The following is a 17,019-nucleotide window of genomic DNA, read 5'->3' as shown; positions in this document are numbered from 1 at the left end:
GTGATAGATGGACAGAGAGTACTTTCATCTCTAACAGCACCTTTTTATCAGACAAAGTAATAGAAGAATGAATATGAAGGAGCATCTAAACACTCAACACAGCTTTCTAGGAATGTATCAAAATAGAGGATGCTCAGGCAGGAATTTTGCCTCTTCACGAAAGTAAGTGGAGCTACAAAAAACTAAAAGGAACTAAAAGGCAAGTTTCTAAAATCTTGCAGACTCAGCAGCCTTACATTTTCTTTCCAAGTCAGAGGTTTTGCGTTTTGGGGTAGCTCACTGCTAAAATAAGGAAAAGAAAATCTATTATCTGATCATGCTAAAGAAATGTGAAAATACTGCATTCAAAAAAACCACACAAACCCCAAAATGGGCTAAATTTAAAAAAAAAAAAAAAAGTAAAAAAAAGTAGTTTAATAAGCTATATGTTTGACATATGCTAAGTCAAACAGAGGAAGAATATTCAAAGCCTTCCTAAAAGATTGGAGACACTTTAGTTAAATATGCAGTGCAGGTCTGTGCAATGCTTAATTAGAAACCAGACTTCAATAGGAATAAAAGACTAAAAATGGAGGGAAAGTCCTTTTTGCAATTTTAAGACTGTGAGAAGCTGCAAAAGAGAAACTGAGCAATGGACAAGTGTTGGAGCGAAAGTACAATTTTATTATCACAAACTGCACTGTCTATCCATTACCATACTCATATGTACAGGCAAAATAAAACAGAAGGAGCAACTTGTGAAATACAGTGAGTATATGCTAAGAATCAGCATGAAAGAAAACACAAGTGGAATTAAAAAGATTTAATGTCATCCAGCCTTTGCAGGAAACTGCTACATTTGTCAGAAGCATTCTGCCAAAGCCGTGACATAAAGAATGAAAACATCTTAAGCGAAAAAAGTGTGTGTGTATATGTATATTTTCTGTATAGCAAAGGGAAAAAAGAACTTTTGTGGGAATTCATAGTGATTACTAAAACAAAGTAAATCTTCAATCATACCATGGTGTACTGTGAGGGACACAATCTACCTATTGAGGTTTTGTATGAATAAGATTAAAATCATGATTTTGAAAGGTAAGCCTAAATGTTTCAGAATTTAGAGTACCTATTATAAACCTAAAAACATGTCAAACACTAAGTGTCATTAAGAGTTGATATCTTAAAAGAACATGAGGTCATGTAGATAGAGATAAAAGCTGTAGATAAGGAAATGCAATGAATATAGAAAAGGAAAACATAACCCCTAGTAATGAACAAATAAGGAAGAAAACACTAGTAATGCAATGATAAAAACCAGTCTTGAATATGTAAATGTACTGTAATTATAGATTAATGGTACAAAATGGCATAATTAGTTTCGATATGCAATATTGTTATTCACAGTTTCCAAAAGTAGCTTTATTAGAGAATACAGCAGCTAAAGAAGTAATCTTATGCTTGAATTGATATTTGCTGACACTCCAAGTGTAGGAACAACTGATAATGAACTGCAATTTGAGTGCTGCATGGTTAAGTGTTTTAAAAACATATTATGTACCCATATCAGTTCAAGCCCACTGTATGACCAATCCAATGGTCCTGTGGAAGGTATTAATTTTTTTAAAGAATGATCTAAGAGAATAAGAATGAAGTTCAGAGCCACATGTGACATCATTAACAGGGCAGCATGTTAATGAATAACCCAAATACAGACTTTCTGCTGTTGAGCTGTTGCTCAGTCTAATGCTGAAAGGGCGGTGGCCACCCAGAGAGCATGCTCACTCAGTGAAGTCCAGTGGAAACAAGAAGAGACATCTTTAGCTTCTTCCACAGAAGGAGGAAACAGAGGCAGTCTCCAAATTTCAAAGATCATAAAAGAGAACAAACTGTGCAAGAGCCAGCACAGAGAGAGCTTCACGGAAAAGACCAAGCAGTAATATAGACATTAAAATCCATGAGGTGCCAGAGATCTTCAAAACAAAGGAGGCAAGGCAGGAATTGATTGACAGCCTTTGATATTTGCATTATATTATCACTAATTTCTATGTTTCCTTTGGAAGAAAAGCTGTAAAGATATGTGGGCCACAAAGAATTTGATACATCCTGATCCCAGTCAGCAATTGTCACTGCTAGTTGACAGAAACATGACACAAGGAGACACGCAGACCTTTTCTCCTTTCTATCAAACATATTAGTTAATGTGTTATTTTATCAAAAACACAAGTAAAAGCTCTGATTGATCATTCTTTGTAAACAAAAGAAATATGATGCTATTGGGATGACATACGTGTCTTCCAAAAAAGCAATATTCAAATGATGTAAAATCAAAAAGCTTTACACAACAGTGTTATGGATGCAGATAAAACTAAATATATATCAAAAAGTTTTCTTCTGTACTTTCTAATATCTTTTCCACAATACACAGAATCTGCTTTGCTCCTATAATAAATTTTTATAATGCCAATACATTCTTCACAAATACCAATTTCCTGAAAAGAACATTTTTCACAAATGTCTTATATGGCAAAGAGCAAGCCAATGCCATATCAGATTATGTCTGGTAAGCAGAGCAGCCATACAAGGAACCAAATAGAAAAAAAATCTATATTTTTTTGTTCTGTGCTGTGCAACATACGGGTGTTCAAAAAAGGATTTCAAAGTGTATTCTTTCTGCCGCTTTAAAAATAAAATTTTCTGCTTTTTCTGAAACTCATTCTTAGCTTTCTGAAGTTCTATTTAGGTCTTTGAATATGAAAAAACATCAGTGGTGCTTTAGCACTTAACAAAGGCAAGAATTTTTTGCAACCTGTTCAGTGCATTGTTGTCCATCAAGTCAAAAAGTTAAGGCAGCGTGACAGTGATACCAGGAGAAGGTAAATATGTCCATTCCCGGCTGACTTCCTCCAGTGTAGCATGTCATGGGGTTTATGCTTCAATTCCTGGCTTCAGCAGCCGTCCAGGAGAAGAATTTGTTCCATACACAGATGTCTGGAGCAAGCTGATGCCTGGTAAAATTGATGTAAATGCACTGTTCTTTTCAAGTCAAACTTCTTTTTTTTTTTTTTTTTTCCTGGAGGCCAAAAGAAGAGTTTGCCTTCCTTTATATCAATATTTGAATTTAAGGAAAAATCTTTCACCTACCTCTCCTGGTTTCAGCCTTCTACATACCTCCATAATGATGTGATAATCACCTTGCAAATATGTGCAAGAACTGCATTATTCCTTTTATTTCAAAACTGAGCTTATAAAGGTTCACTTTCAAGTCCGTTAGCTTCATTGCAGTAACGAATGATACTTTGCCTTGAAAAATAGTCTGACTGAAATATTTAGCAACTCTTTCAAAACTCACAAGCTGCATGTGGCAAGTCACATTCATTTCAATTTTCAACTTAACTGATTGTAAATCAGTTTAGTTTTTAAAAGAAATTTGATGTAAGAGTATAAAATTATTTCTAGCAAAGTTATATTAATCACCTTATGCTTAAAGTGGTTAGAATTAATTTAACACAAATATTGTTTTCTCCCTGTCAAGAGGTTCCTGAGTTGCAAGGAAAACAACTAAGAGGAAAAAAGTGGTATTTTTTTCAAATAGTCTGTAAATCTGTTGCCTATTTCCACAGCCCGTGAGCTTATCCAGAATATCTTGCTGACTTGAGCTAAATGAACTGAAAAGTGTATCCTCCTCTTTTTGGTTCTCTTAATAACTGTTGATATTTTAATATCTTAAGCAAGCCTTTCTTTGTAACAGTGTGAAAGAAATTGCTTTTCTTAAAAGTAACGTTTTGAACAAAGTGTTATAGCAAAAGTTAAGTAGGAACAAGCATACTCAGGAATCATTCAGTAATAACTCCAAATTACATAAACAACAAAAAAAAAATTATCTGTTTTTTTTCCAAATGGTCATGCTGCACGGTTCCTGCCGTAAAGTGACAACAGCTGTAATTTAGTTAAAATTTAAGTAAAACGGAAGACAGAACCTAAATTACCGATTATTGGTCTAACATGCTTTGTTTCTAATACACAGTGTCCTGTCAAACTGTGCTGGAAACAGTGTCCACAGGACATACAGCAAACACAAAAACATGACTTCTGGCTCAGGAGAACCATCGCCACCAAGCACATAACACTGAGAAGGTACGAATGCTGTGAAATGCTTCTGTATGCTTGAACTTTCCTTACATTTTTTCCCTCAACAGGCACAGTGGCCACTCCCAGAGGCAGAATCCTAAGTAAGGTGGGCATTTGTTGTGTCCCTGAGAAAATACCCTTCTCCTGATGTTTTTAAGGAAGTATGACCTGCAGGCTCCATCTCTGAGGTCTTTCGTCAAGTAATGCTCATTGCTATGGCAGCTGCACTTCCACAGAGTTAGTACCATGTTATCAGCTACTGTGAATCACTGGTTAGAAACTATTCTGTGAAACAAATGTAAATCCCTCTTGGAGTAAGCCAGTCGCGAAATACTACTGTTCTCTTTTATTACTCCTTATACTGATATTTCAAGTACTAGTTATGCATTCATGTTTGAATTATCATGTACCATGATTAGTCCTTCTGTCTCACTTTCCATGCTTCTAGTCTTATAGATCAACCATCAGTGTGAAACTGTTTCCAGAATCTTGCTAAGAAACTTAGTGATGCAGTCACTTTGCCTTCATGATAATATTGCTGGGACAAGAAGAAAACAAAGTATTTTATAATCTATTTAATCCATTTAAGTAAAAAAAGTATTTTGTACATTTTAGCTCAAACAGGGAAGTGCATAGATGATTTATCATTCTTGGTGTATTCCAAGAAGTATCTTCTCTCAAGTTGGACAAGAGGATGCAGAAGACCATCCACAGGGATAAGTATTTCCATTTCCTCAAGGCACTACTCATTACATAATCACCGAATCATCTAGGTTGGAAAAGACCTTGAAGATCATCTAGTCCAACCATTAACCTAACACTGACAGTTCCCAACTACACCATATCCCTAAGCGCTATGTCGACCCTACTCTTAAACACCTCCAGGGATGGGGACTCTACCAGTGCCCTGGGCAGCCCATTCCAACGCCTAACAACCCGTTCTGTAAAGAAATGCTTCCTAATATCCAGTCTAAACCTTCCCTGGCACAACTTGAGGCCATTACCTCTTGTCCTATTGCTTGTTACTTCATTAAAGAGACTCATCCTCATCTCTCTGCAGCTTCCTTTCAGGTAGTTGTAGAGGGCAATGAGGTCTCCCCTCAGTCTCCTCTTCTCCAGACATTCACTCCTCTATGCTGATATTTCCTTCATTTTTCTTTTCCAATTATTTAGTTCTATCTAAACAGCATCCTTTTGATTGTTCTGTTTATCAGACAATACGAAATGTTTAAACTCCTCACAAATTATAAATTATAGTGCTACCAACTTCAGAAAGTGATTCATCATGTTTCAACAACTGTAAGAAGTGCTTTTCCCATATAGTCACATTTATAGAAACTGAATCTTCAGAAAATCTTCTTCATGAAGGGTATTTTGAAAGAATTGATTGACTCAAGGACAGTGTGAGTGAAAATGCCATGAACAATGGTATTTGAATGCTAACAGATCATTTCTTTGTAGGAAACTATCTAATATTCCAAGGTATTCCTTTCTATAATCAATCTACTAGTAGATAGTGTAGACAAAGATAGACTCAGTGTGTAAAGGAGACATAAAAACTTTATCATTCTGCAACCTGAATTCAATTTTAGTCAAAGTTCTTTATTAAACAGATTATCATCAGGTGTGTCACTCATCTAAGCCTCTGTCGTATGCTTCCCTACCGTAGTCAACATTTTTTGCTGGCAGAATCACAAATGATATTTGCTATTCATATCATGTTGTCCTTTGTTTCATAGCACCTGACCATAAAATGTTCCACTTTGACCATGATTCAAATATAGGCATCACTTAGAAGTGATCAGCAAACAGGAAAGAAACAGGACATAAATTTTACAAGGCTTTCTATGGATATATTTTTTTTTAATTCTATGGAAATAGATGTCAAGAGACTATTGCTAGAAGAAAGAAGAGATTAGTAATACTGCAAGAAGACATCAGAAAGGAAACAAAAAAACCCCAAGTCACATTACAAAAAGTAAATAAGAACCTAGAAAACCACTCAAGTTAATAACCTCCAAAATATCTGGTCCTTAAATGTATATCCATCTAATAAAACCAGAAAGTGTTCAATATAGACATTACTAAAAGTTTTGCTTGTCATGGGACCTACTGTATAGTCTTCCAATAGAAAATTGTCCTGCTGTTTACAAAAAGGAGATGCTGTCTCCTATCCTTTTCAGGGAAGGCTGGCCTCACCAAGTGGGGCTAGCCAGTACTCTTCTGGAGAGGACAAGAACAGGGTATTACATAGATGAAGGAAATAAGACCTCTGAAAAAATGAAGCCCTTTCTTGAGGTTACCTGACACATTTCTGTGGTCTTGACAATGTCTTGTTTATCTATACTGTAGAAATGGTCATGATGTTTTGCACACAATTTGCAGGAGAACACAATTAACTGTGCAGATGACCATCACAGCCAGAAAACATGACCTAAGGGCTGGATGTATTATATCTAATAGCACTAGCAAACATCACTCTTCTCTGAGAAACCAGATGTCAGTAATCCATTAATCTGATAGTCTGTATTGATTCTACTCCTTCCATATTTCTGTCCTAACTAAACACTTCAGAATTTGCCAAGGATACTAAGAGTAAAGAAAAAAAAAAAAAGGTAAAAATGTTATTCCATCAATCATTTGAACAAGAGCATTCTAGCATTCTCTTTTACAGATATATTTAAGATGCTCTTCACTAGGATACCCACAGGCCACAGAAACTGCTTGCAAAAGTTTTACATCAGTTCAAAGCATATACACATTCGTGTATACACCTCTAAATGTGATTAGTAACAAAAGATAAAAGCAAAAGTGCTTTCATTCTCCACCATGGTTTCAATCTGTGTTCCTTGTCATTCTCTTGCTATGAAAAAGTATGAGACAAGTACAAATTTCAATACCCAAGTTTCCTTAAAAGAAGCATACTGTCATTTACTGCAACAGATATATCCAGGGAGGTGGGCTGCTGATAACAGAGATCCTAGGAAGGGTTGGTTTATTGATCAGAGAAGCACTTAGTAGGGGGAGGTCACATTAACTCAGTTGAACTAACCTAAAATCTTATGGTAGTCAGGGAGATGGAGACAGGTAAGCATCTTTTCAGATGGCCTGGAGTATCCCATCAGCCTCTACATGTGTCCCTCCAGAAGGGCATGGGTCTCCTGCAGGTCTCCCACCTCTGACATCCCCGTGGAGAAAGCTTTACACAGGACTCATCACCGATATTCAGGCAATGTAAATGAGTGCTGGCTGTCCATGCAAACATGATCAATTTAGATAATTTAGGTGTCTTACTGTGATGAATTTCCCCCCCTCTTCGCTAGAGCAGATACTAGCTTTTCCACTCATACAATGTTGCCTTGATAAAACAGTACTTTCATAAATTTGCTTGCATAACCTAGCCTTCAGCAAATGACAAGAGCCACAAGTACTATTCACATGTAACTGTTAATCAGCTGGGAGTTACTACAATCAAGTTTTGCTGAGTTTGCTTCATTTGGATGGACTGCTGGACAGGAAATAAATCCCTGGAAATTTTTTGAATCCTCCTAAATCAGCACTTTCCAAACTAGAAGTTCAGCGTCTAAGTATACTCATGAACTTCCAAGTAATCAATTTTTTTCTCATAATTAAACCCATGCTAATACAGTATTACTTGTTTTTGTAATTGAGGTTTTGTAACTGGAAAATATTTAGGAATACACACACACAGATGATGCAAGTGCAAAATTAAACATTCCAACAATCTTATTGGAACAATTTAGACTACAAAAATCCCTTGGTCCTGTGGCTGTCTACAACAGAGGTTTATTTCATGTATTAGTACCTATAAAGTTTGTTCACCTTATTGGCTTTCACTGTTCCCATGTTTCGGTTTGTTAGTTCAAGTTATGCCATTCAGAAGCTAGACCATCCTTTCCAGCTTTGGAAAGAGCACAGAGATTAACTTCAGAAAGCTGAATAAAAATTAAAAGGAACAGTATTGATGCAGCTTGTAGTGAAATAAAAGCAGTTCTACTTATCTGAATTCATGAGAAAGTTAAGAACTGTTTCTACCTAACTGGAAGTTGTGTGTTTTCTGCCTATGCACCCTGAAATATGCTGTGGTGCAAAAGTATACATGGCAAATTATTTTTCTTTCCAGCTGATGTATGTATATGACACCAGCATTTATAGATGCTAGAATTTTATTGTATAGTGTGTCAGTCACAGACATGCACTATGTAGGGAGGAAGCATCTCTCCTGAAATTGCTTCACCAACTCCTTATTGCAGATTCAGTGAGTCAGAAGGCTTTTTACTTTTATAAAGTCTGCACTACCAGGCCTGAGACACACCGTGTTTGAAAACTTCTGAAGACATCACCTCAGAGGGAGAACAAAATAATTGTAACCCCCAGTGCAACTAACCCTACTCCAGAGTTTTACTCTACCTCTGTGTGAGAGCTTCTCCAGGATGATCCTTAGGCGCTGAAGAACAGGGGGTGAAATGTCATATTTATAGATGTCTGTGACTGGTACTCGCTGACATCTCCCAAATATTCCATCTGCAGGAGACAGAAAAAGAAAAGGAAAAATACACATTTCATTTTCTGAGAGGAAGAAATGTGTGATGAGATGCACATTTCCAGTGTATCCTAATTATATACTGAAGGAACCTTTTAAAAGACACTTTAAAAAGCTATCAAAGGACTACTGAAGTCATGAGACAGGGTATTTTCTATAAAAATAAATAAATACTGGAAAGAATATTAGTTGGAGGAAGATTCTATTGTACAAGTTATGCATACAGTTTATTTTATAAAGTAATTTCAGACTTCTGCCTCCGAAATCTTTTGATGTAAGACTTCTTTACTGACAATTCTGTGGGAAAAAAACCCTAATGTTCAGCGCCTACTATGTTGCAGATGAAAAGTGCAGCATCCAGAAATATAAATATTAATTTGCAGAAACTATGAGGATTTGCTGAAACATTTTTAATGCAGGAGCTGTGTGTTAGACATTGGTAAATGAGAACTGAATCCATAATGGCTAGCAAAGGCTCATTTCAAGAAGTACCCTCTAATGAATGCAATAAAAGAAAGCTGCTCACAGAACAATGAGATATTAATGTGGCCTAATTTATTTAGCTCCATTCCATTTGTCTAAAATGACAGACTCTTCTCATCAATGTCTTTTCAAATCACACCTTCTAATTAATTTAGCTTCTTATTAGTCTTTATTTAGAGAATTGTTCATTTTGAGACAAGCTTCCTGTGTATGTGTGGGAGGAACAGGGAGTTCAAACATTCAAATTACCTTTCTCTCTTTCACACAAAAGACTAATTCAGGGCCTAGGTGCTTCACATACAATCTGACCATCTGCAATTCTAGGCCTCTGAGAAAGAAAGTGGTTTCATTTATTGTTCAAAACAGTTCTCTTCTATATAGTGATCCAAAGGAAGCAATTTAAATGCAACAAGTTTAATTAGCAAAATATTCTACTACAGTACTAGTTTTAACACAGTAATTACTTCTCCTCTGATATTACATCTATACTCAAAAAGGATAGCTACATCAGATTAGCAAAAAATAACTGCAAGTATTAATTTGCAAATGTCCATTACTTTCTCTGCTACTTCACAGGGCTAAAAGACTACAAATGGGAACTACTGGCCCAGCTGTTCACTAAACACAAATAATGGCATAAAAGAAAATAAACCAATCCAGGATGCAAAAAAGGGCATCATTAGCCTTCACCGTTAAACACAAATACCTCATTGAAATTAGCCAACTTTTTCTTTCTTTGCCTTTCCAATCCTCCTGTCACTTACAACTGCCAAATTAAGTTAATCCAAATTAAAAACTTACCTCCAAGTCTAATTTTGTTATTGAAAACTAGGTTTAATTTAGAAATTTCTTACAGAGATCTGGTTTGGTTTTCTGACATATAATGTATAAAGCAGCCTAACAGCAGATTAAAATATTCATCTCTTGTTTAAAGAACTGTTGCAGTTGGAAATAAGCAAAGTATATAAATATTAGTCACTTGTAAATGGATGGATAACAGGAATAAATAAGGTCCTGATTCAGAAAGGAATAGAAGAATATTTCAGTGTTTAAGAACAAGATGGTTCAAAATGAAACATAACTCGAAATAGCCAGCTCTGCTTTGGAATACCACCATTACCAGCTACAATTAGGACAAAATCTATGTTTATATAAACAAGCAATATTCCATGATTTTTTTAAAGATAATGTACCTTAAAAATAATTATAATCTTATTTTAGAGTCCAAAAAAGCATACACATTTAGCAAGAATTAGTTTTTTATATTATCATTTAACAATACCTCGAAGGATGCAAAAGCTAATTCACTCAGACTCTGAAAGAGACCTAACCTTTTTTCCTAAACCCAGAGTTTTCAGAAATCTTTAGCCTACTGCCTTTGAATAGAACAAAACCTATTTAAATTCTAAAATTAACAATTAGCACATGAGTCTGAGCTGCATTATGCAATCTATCCAAAAACACAGACTGCTTAGGGAGAAACTGCTAGTTACTTTGGCTTTTATACTTGAAATATGGGCATAATAAGCTTTGAAGAGGTTGCAATCACAAATAGCGCTCTGCTCTGTTAAATGCAGTACTAGGAGAGTGGAGAAGCAGTATGCCCCAAGGAGCGGTTGGCAAATACCATCTCTAAAATACAGAGGGTCTTTATAGTGGGGATTACAGTCGGACTGGAGTTGTGCAAATAGTAGATTTCATAGTTCAGTTCAGTAGCTTTTTTTAAAAAAAGTAGGAATTTTCCTAGGTTTCTCTATTTGTTTGGGGGGTTTTTTTGGTTAGGATTGGTTTGTTTGGGGTTCTTTTTATTTTTTATTTGATTACAAGGTTTCTATGGCAAGATTTAAAACCTAAAAAAATTAATTAAGTTTGAGCATTCAATTTTCAGGGCACTTTTTAATTAAAAACCTTCTTAAAATTGCATAGATTGTGGGGGAAAAAAGGCAAGGAAGAGCCATTCTACCAAAAAAAAAAAAAAGTTACCTCTCTTTTCCTTTCCAAGAAATCTCTGGCAGATGTGGCCCAAATTCAGAAATGGCTTTGGTCCAGCACAAACCTCATTTTCACTTAAATTACAGCTAATGTTTAAAACTGTCCAGCTTAGTCTGCCATGAACTATCTGAAAACACTGTGATCTTTACAGTAAGTAAATACATGGTGTGTCTTTTCAGACCAGCTTTATCCACCTCTGGCACAGGGAGATGTGGGGTTGTTGCAGTGCGTTGGTGTCTGAGCACCCAATTGTCCTCTAACAGCCTCCAACGAGTGGATTGCTCAAAGTTGTCATGAAGCAAAAAGGAAAATGGAAAAGCTCCCAGATTTTACAGTAAATGTCATACGGCAGAGGAAGTTCAAAGCATGAGTGATGCTTTAATAACCACCATACACTGTATGCCTATAGCCCTTAAGAGCATGTTCATACTGAACTTTGATTAAAATTGTATTCTGAGAAGGAATGTAATATGCAGAAGACATCTGCTCTTTACACATGCCCAGAGTGAGGGAAGGCTGAGACAACTGATCAATATACACATATGGTTGCTATTAAAGTGCTATCATTTGCTAACCGTTAGCAAAAAGTAGTATCTGAAATTTCCATAGTAATATCCTACAAGTTATACTTAGACCTGGAAACATCTGCATTAACAGCATGGTAATGTTGACTTTTAGATGGCTTCTACATTTGTTTCCAAAGAAGAGACTAAAACAGAAGAATAATATACCCAAGGAGACAGTGAGATGCTTCTTTATGTATTTGGCTGTTTTGCTAATAGGTTTAATATTTGAGGAAAAATTCAAGCCTAAATTTTTACAAGCTGTTATTTAAATTCTTGAATTTTGACACATATATATTATGAAATTAGATGCTAAGATTTAAAGACACAAATTTAATGTAATCCAGGTGCCCAGTAAGATCTCAAATAGTGGCAGAAGAACATCTTTTATTAAAGACAATATCCTGGAGCATGTTATGTGTATTTAGACTGAATATTTATCAACATCTAGCAAAAAAATTACAACTGATAGATTAAACTGTGAACAAATCAAAACACAAGTTCTGGAAGGGTCATTTCTGAGAGACGTTTAGAAGCAAATGGAAAACTCCATGAATTGGTGGATATTTATGACCTCTATTACTTACTAAGGAAGGAAGCACCATGTTACATGCATGACATTGAGGTACTGAATTATGTAAAAGGGGAGCACAGAGAACTATCGTTTTGAAACAGTTTTGAAGAGCTGATTGCACCAGCATGTTCACTTGGTAAGGCAGACGCATCATGTGCTTATAAGAGGTACTAAAAAGTCTTTGGAAACTTGCACTGAGTGACCACCTTCACCTTGAAGGCAAGACTACTTATGCGCAGCTGATTCATTCAATTCTTTTTAAGTAGTGTTTCCTAGGGAAAAAAAAGAACAGTACATAATAAGCTGTCCTTGGCTAGAGAAATATATCCCATGCTGGAACCACTAAGTATGGCTAATCTGACAATTGAAACTAAAACACGTACAAGACTTGGCACAGCTTTGAATAATACCAGCAAAACCAGAATGAGTTCTTGTTGAGTGCATTCTGCTACTGAGCAAAGCTATGAGGACTGGTAGAGACACTGGAGTTTGTCTGCAGGCTGATGGAAGCTTGATAACTGTAAATTAAAAGATGATGTTCTGCAGTAATTAATTATTTAGGTCTACATGAAGTGAAATTTTCACACGGTGCTGACAAGTGACCTTTGGAAAGTAGCCTTCAAGCAGATGCTTTGAAGCACCCAGTTCTTCTGCTCTTCAAACTTCCTGCAGCAGCCGGAAAGCAAGTGGCTCTCAAGACAGTGACAGTATTTGCATACTGTTGACTAATGCATCAGCTTCCTTGACCTAATTACCTGGCAATTGTTAAAAAATTATAATGTAGAGCTTTGTATAAAACGTTAAGTTTTGCCACACATTGCATGCACTGTGCTTAGTTCCTGTGTTGTAACGTAAACAAGAAAGTTCATAACTCGATGGTGCGCCAAATGGCATCTGCTGCCACATTTGACTGTATCGTGTGCTACTGCAGTTAATCAGAGAACTTCCTCTAATGTTCCTGCATCATTCTTCAGCAACTTAACCTTCTGTAAGAAAAGGATTCTTTCTTCTCACTGAATACAGACATTACTTCACACTCCTTCCCCCAGCTATTGGTTTAAGGTGCTGTAAGGTCCAAGAGTAGTCCAGGACTAATGAAAAGGCCAGTGCTTGATGTCTTATAACCCAAGGTTAGAGCCTGAGTTGCCTGCTGGAAAGATTAAATAATTTTCCAATGGGAAGCATAATATTTCCATCTCAAAAGTCTCATGACACTAGACCCTCAAGGTCACAGATGTTAAATGTTTTAGGAAGTATGAGGAGGTTGTTAAACTATTGTACTCTTCTCTTCCTGCTATTTCTCTCCAGTAAGGTGTTTGTTTTCAAAATCCTTTTACTACCAAAAAAAAATAAAATAAAATTAAATGTTACACTTCCTTGAAGAGGACATTAAGTTGCATACCAGGAGACTTATCTCAGAAGACACAGTCCACAAACGCACATTCAACATTTACAAGCAAGCTCTTCAGCAAACAGCATATTTTTAATATTCCATTTATTAAAAAAGATTTGTTCATAATTTATACCTCTACTTTTAAATTCTCTTTACAAGCGAGGTGGAGATCATACAGATAGAGCAACAGTGGCTTCTACAGTGTCATTTCTCATTCAATGTTTTGAAAATATTGCTCCAACGCTTTCAAACAGCACACGCTTACAAGTCTCACTGCAGCAGTTCGTCAGAGAAGCTGCTGCTCGCAACCACGGTTAACCGCACTGCAAACCGGCAGCGCTCCGCGGACAACGCTGCCTTCCGAGGAGGCAACCTGCCCACGTTAAACTTTTAAAACCCTTTTACCGTGTTATTTTGCTCCTCCCTGGGCAGCCTCCGCGGCTCGCGCTCACTTCCGCGTCGGAGCAGTCACAGCGCCATCTCGTGGCCAGCTGCGCGCGCGGGGCCGCTCCCGCCGCCTCGGCCTGTCCCTCCGGGCCGTGCGACCTCACCCGGAACACACAGCTAGGCCGTGACAGCCAGCGCGGTCCACCCCAGCCTTCCCTGTCCTCATGGCTGCCAGGCATGTGGAAATTTTCAAGGCAGTAACGTAAAAATAAGAAATTAAAAAAACAAAAAGGCTAGGATACGTCTTTCTAGAAGTAATGGATTATTAAGAGTATGTGCTTTTGCTAACATGTGAGGCAGAAAACTTTATGCAACAAAAGTAAATCTTCAACTGTAAAGAAAAGACAAAGTATTTTTTTGTAGATTTATGCTGCAGATTTAATAGGAACACCATAAGAAGCAAAAAACTAAGATGTTCTAAACTTGAAAAAAAAAAATATCCAACAAGAAAGCACCATGCAGTGGATACTTTTCCTAACAGTCCAGTAAATACATTCTTCCTCAGCTACTAAATAAACTGCTGCCTGGAAGGCAAAGGTAACTGCTGAAAGCCAGACCACCTAACAGTCCTATAAAAGGACTCTAACAAGATTTAATGCCTTTCCTCACCTCTTTGGACACAGATATTTAAGGAAAAAATTAGATGGCTGGTCTGCTTTCAACCAAAAAACACCCAGACCCTAAAACCCAGGAATATTTCTGCTGATTGAAAGAACTGGATGGCATGTTAGTGATTATGAAAGTGCTCATATTAAAACGTAAAAGTTCACATTAACAGCAGCATTAGCTAGCTGTTGTGCAAACATTGTGATAGGGCTGGGATTTGCAAAGCTCAAAATCACCCTGAGGCACATCTGAGAGCAAATAGCTTCTCTGGGGTTTACAGTCCCCTTGTTTCAAGGAGTAATGCTGAGAACAAGTTCTGGAAGACTATGTTCTTCCTTCATCAGAAAAAGATACAACCTTCAACAGAGGGGAAATATCATTTCAGGAAATATTTCTGTGCTAACCTGCTAATTTAAGTGGTGGATTGTACGGTCCCAAAATATTATGCACACTTTCACTTGAGAGGTGTTTTTTAAGTTACAACAGAAATATGTAAATTGTAGAGAAAGTAACTAAAAAATCCAGCTCTCTCTTGAGTACAGCAAAAGGAGGGAAGGAAAGGACCGTGAAAAAGCTAGCTACAGTTTAACAAAGGAAGAGGAGAGCAGGCTCACCATGAAAAGAAGTGCTGCCTCCTTCCAAAAAGCCCCTAAGTTATTCAGATAACAGAATGAGAGGTCCAGATTTCAATGCCTACTTTCTGCAATGCAGAGCACAGAAATGAACCTCAATCTTAACAGGTCATACGTAGGCCTCCCAACCACAGAAATAATAGCCATGCCTTGGGAGGAAAGGGCAGAAGGGAGTTTAAAGAAAGTAAAAAGTAGAGATGAAAAAAACCCCAAGTCTTAAATTTTTGCTGCTAGAGCTAATGTTCAAGTTGAATAATGCTTGAATTACTTGGTACTTCTTAGAGAACCAAACTTGAATTTTCCACAACCCTGGTAACTATGTGGAATGAATCCTATGTTTTTGGCAACATGATGAGGAAAAGAAAGGATGACAAAGCAGTGACTGAATAAATATCTTTTACATCCAGGTGACCACTACAGTCTGTAACCCACAGAAACCATCTACCTCTAATTTTGATCAGAGATCAATCCAGACTTGATAAAACCTTTGAGAAAAAAATCAAGAAGCTCTAATTGTAATACATTAAGAGGACTTTTATAAGCAAAACTACATATTCAATATTAGCTATGATGTCTCTCAGAAAAAAGAGCTTGCAATCAAAATCATCTGAACATCCTTTTTTGTCAATACTGGTACTAAAGAGAAAAGGGAGGAAAGACTTAAAAGATATAAATCCTCCTCCAAGAGGAAAAATACTTTAAATTCAAGTATAAGTAAGTTATTAGTAGGCTTATAATAAAACCATCTCTTTAGCATATTTAGTCATTGGACTGCAAGATTAACATGTAAGTTTATTCTTTACATTGCTATCTCATTAGTGGGAAATCTGAGCCATGTACCACCCCCCATCTAGAAAAAGCTATTTTTTTCCAGAAGACAGACATAATACCGCACCAAATTCTGACCACATCATTACCGGAAACATATGAATAAACTAGAGAAGTTCAAAGAAAAAGACAAGAAAGGAGGTAGCCACTAGATCCTTAAGCACTGAACTATCTCGTTCTTTATGGGAAAAGACTAAAAGTTTATGCAACCTGGTTATCAATTATTTATGACATTACTGGGAGAAATGGAGTGAAAAGCAAAAATGAACACTCTGAATCAGAACAAGGTTCAAGCAGGCAGAAACTATTCTGAACCTGTTCAACTCTGTCCCGGAAGAGTAATGGAGCTCCTATTGCTTTCACTGTTTAAAATTAAGCCAGAGCAATGAGGAATGATGAAACATGAACAATTCTTTTTTTTTTTTTTTACTCAATATGCATTCATGAACAGAGGTTACTGGAGGGACTAAGAATTTATTTATGGAAGCAATGAGATGCAAATATACTAATGCTTATTTATGCACACTAATTTTCCAAGTATCACTGAGATGTACTTCAGTCACTTCAAGGATCCCCATTACATTTTCGGTCGGTGCCAAGAACCACTTTGGTGCTGGCAATGTCTTCACTGTGTGATCAGACTGTAGCTGCTCTTGCATCTGTATTCCCAAGGCAAAAATAATTCTGCAAGGAAACATGTTCAACAAAATGGATTTCTGCATTAATTTTCATTTTGTATTAAAAACAAAGTAGTGAAAGTTTTAACTTGTGCTAAGTGCCAAGCGCTTATATTTTAAGAGCTAGTTATAACGGGTTTGCAGGAGACGGTG

At 36.6% G+C, this 17,019-nt stretch overlaps 1 protein-coding gene across 3 annotated transcripts in view; it reads right to left on the bottom strand.

Annotated features, from left to right (window-relative positions):
- The window catches only part of PTPRN2 (protein tyrosine phosphatase receptor type N2), a 691,070-nt gene that overhangs the window by 504,655 nt on the left and 169,396 nt on the right, over window positions 1-17,019 (bottom strand). For 2 of the 3 annotated variants that reach the window (XM_074868529.1, XM_074868546.1), the window contains exon 3: window positions 8,539-8,652. The exons of the other annotated variant lie outside the window; for it this stretch is intronic. In XM_074868529.1, the coding sequence (XP_074724630.1) occupies window positions 8,539-8,652 (114 nt within the window). The remainder of the gene's footprint in view (window positions 1-8,538; window positions 8,653-17,019) is intronic. 3 annotated transcript variants of the gene reach the window in all.

This window comes from Strix uralensis, chromosome 1 (assembly GCF_047716275.1).
Source record: "Strix uralensis isolate ZFMK-TIS-50842 chromosome 1, bStrUra1, whole genome shotgun sequence".
Classification (NCBI taxonomy): domain Eukaryota; kingdom Metazoa; phylum Chordata; class Aves; order Strigiformes; family Strigidae; genus Strix; species Strix uralensis.
Note: the sequence above shows the minus strand (reverse complement) of the source record. Positions and strands in the feature narration are given on the sequence as shown.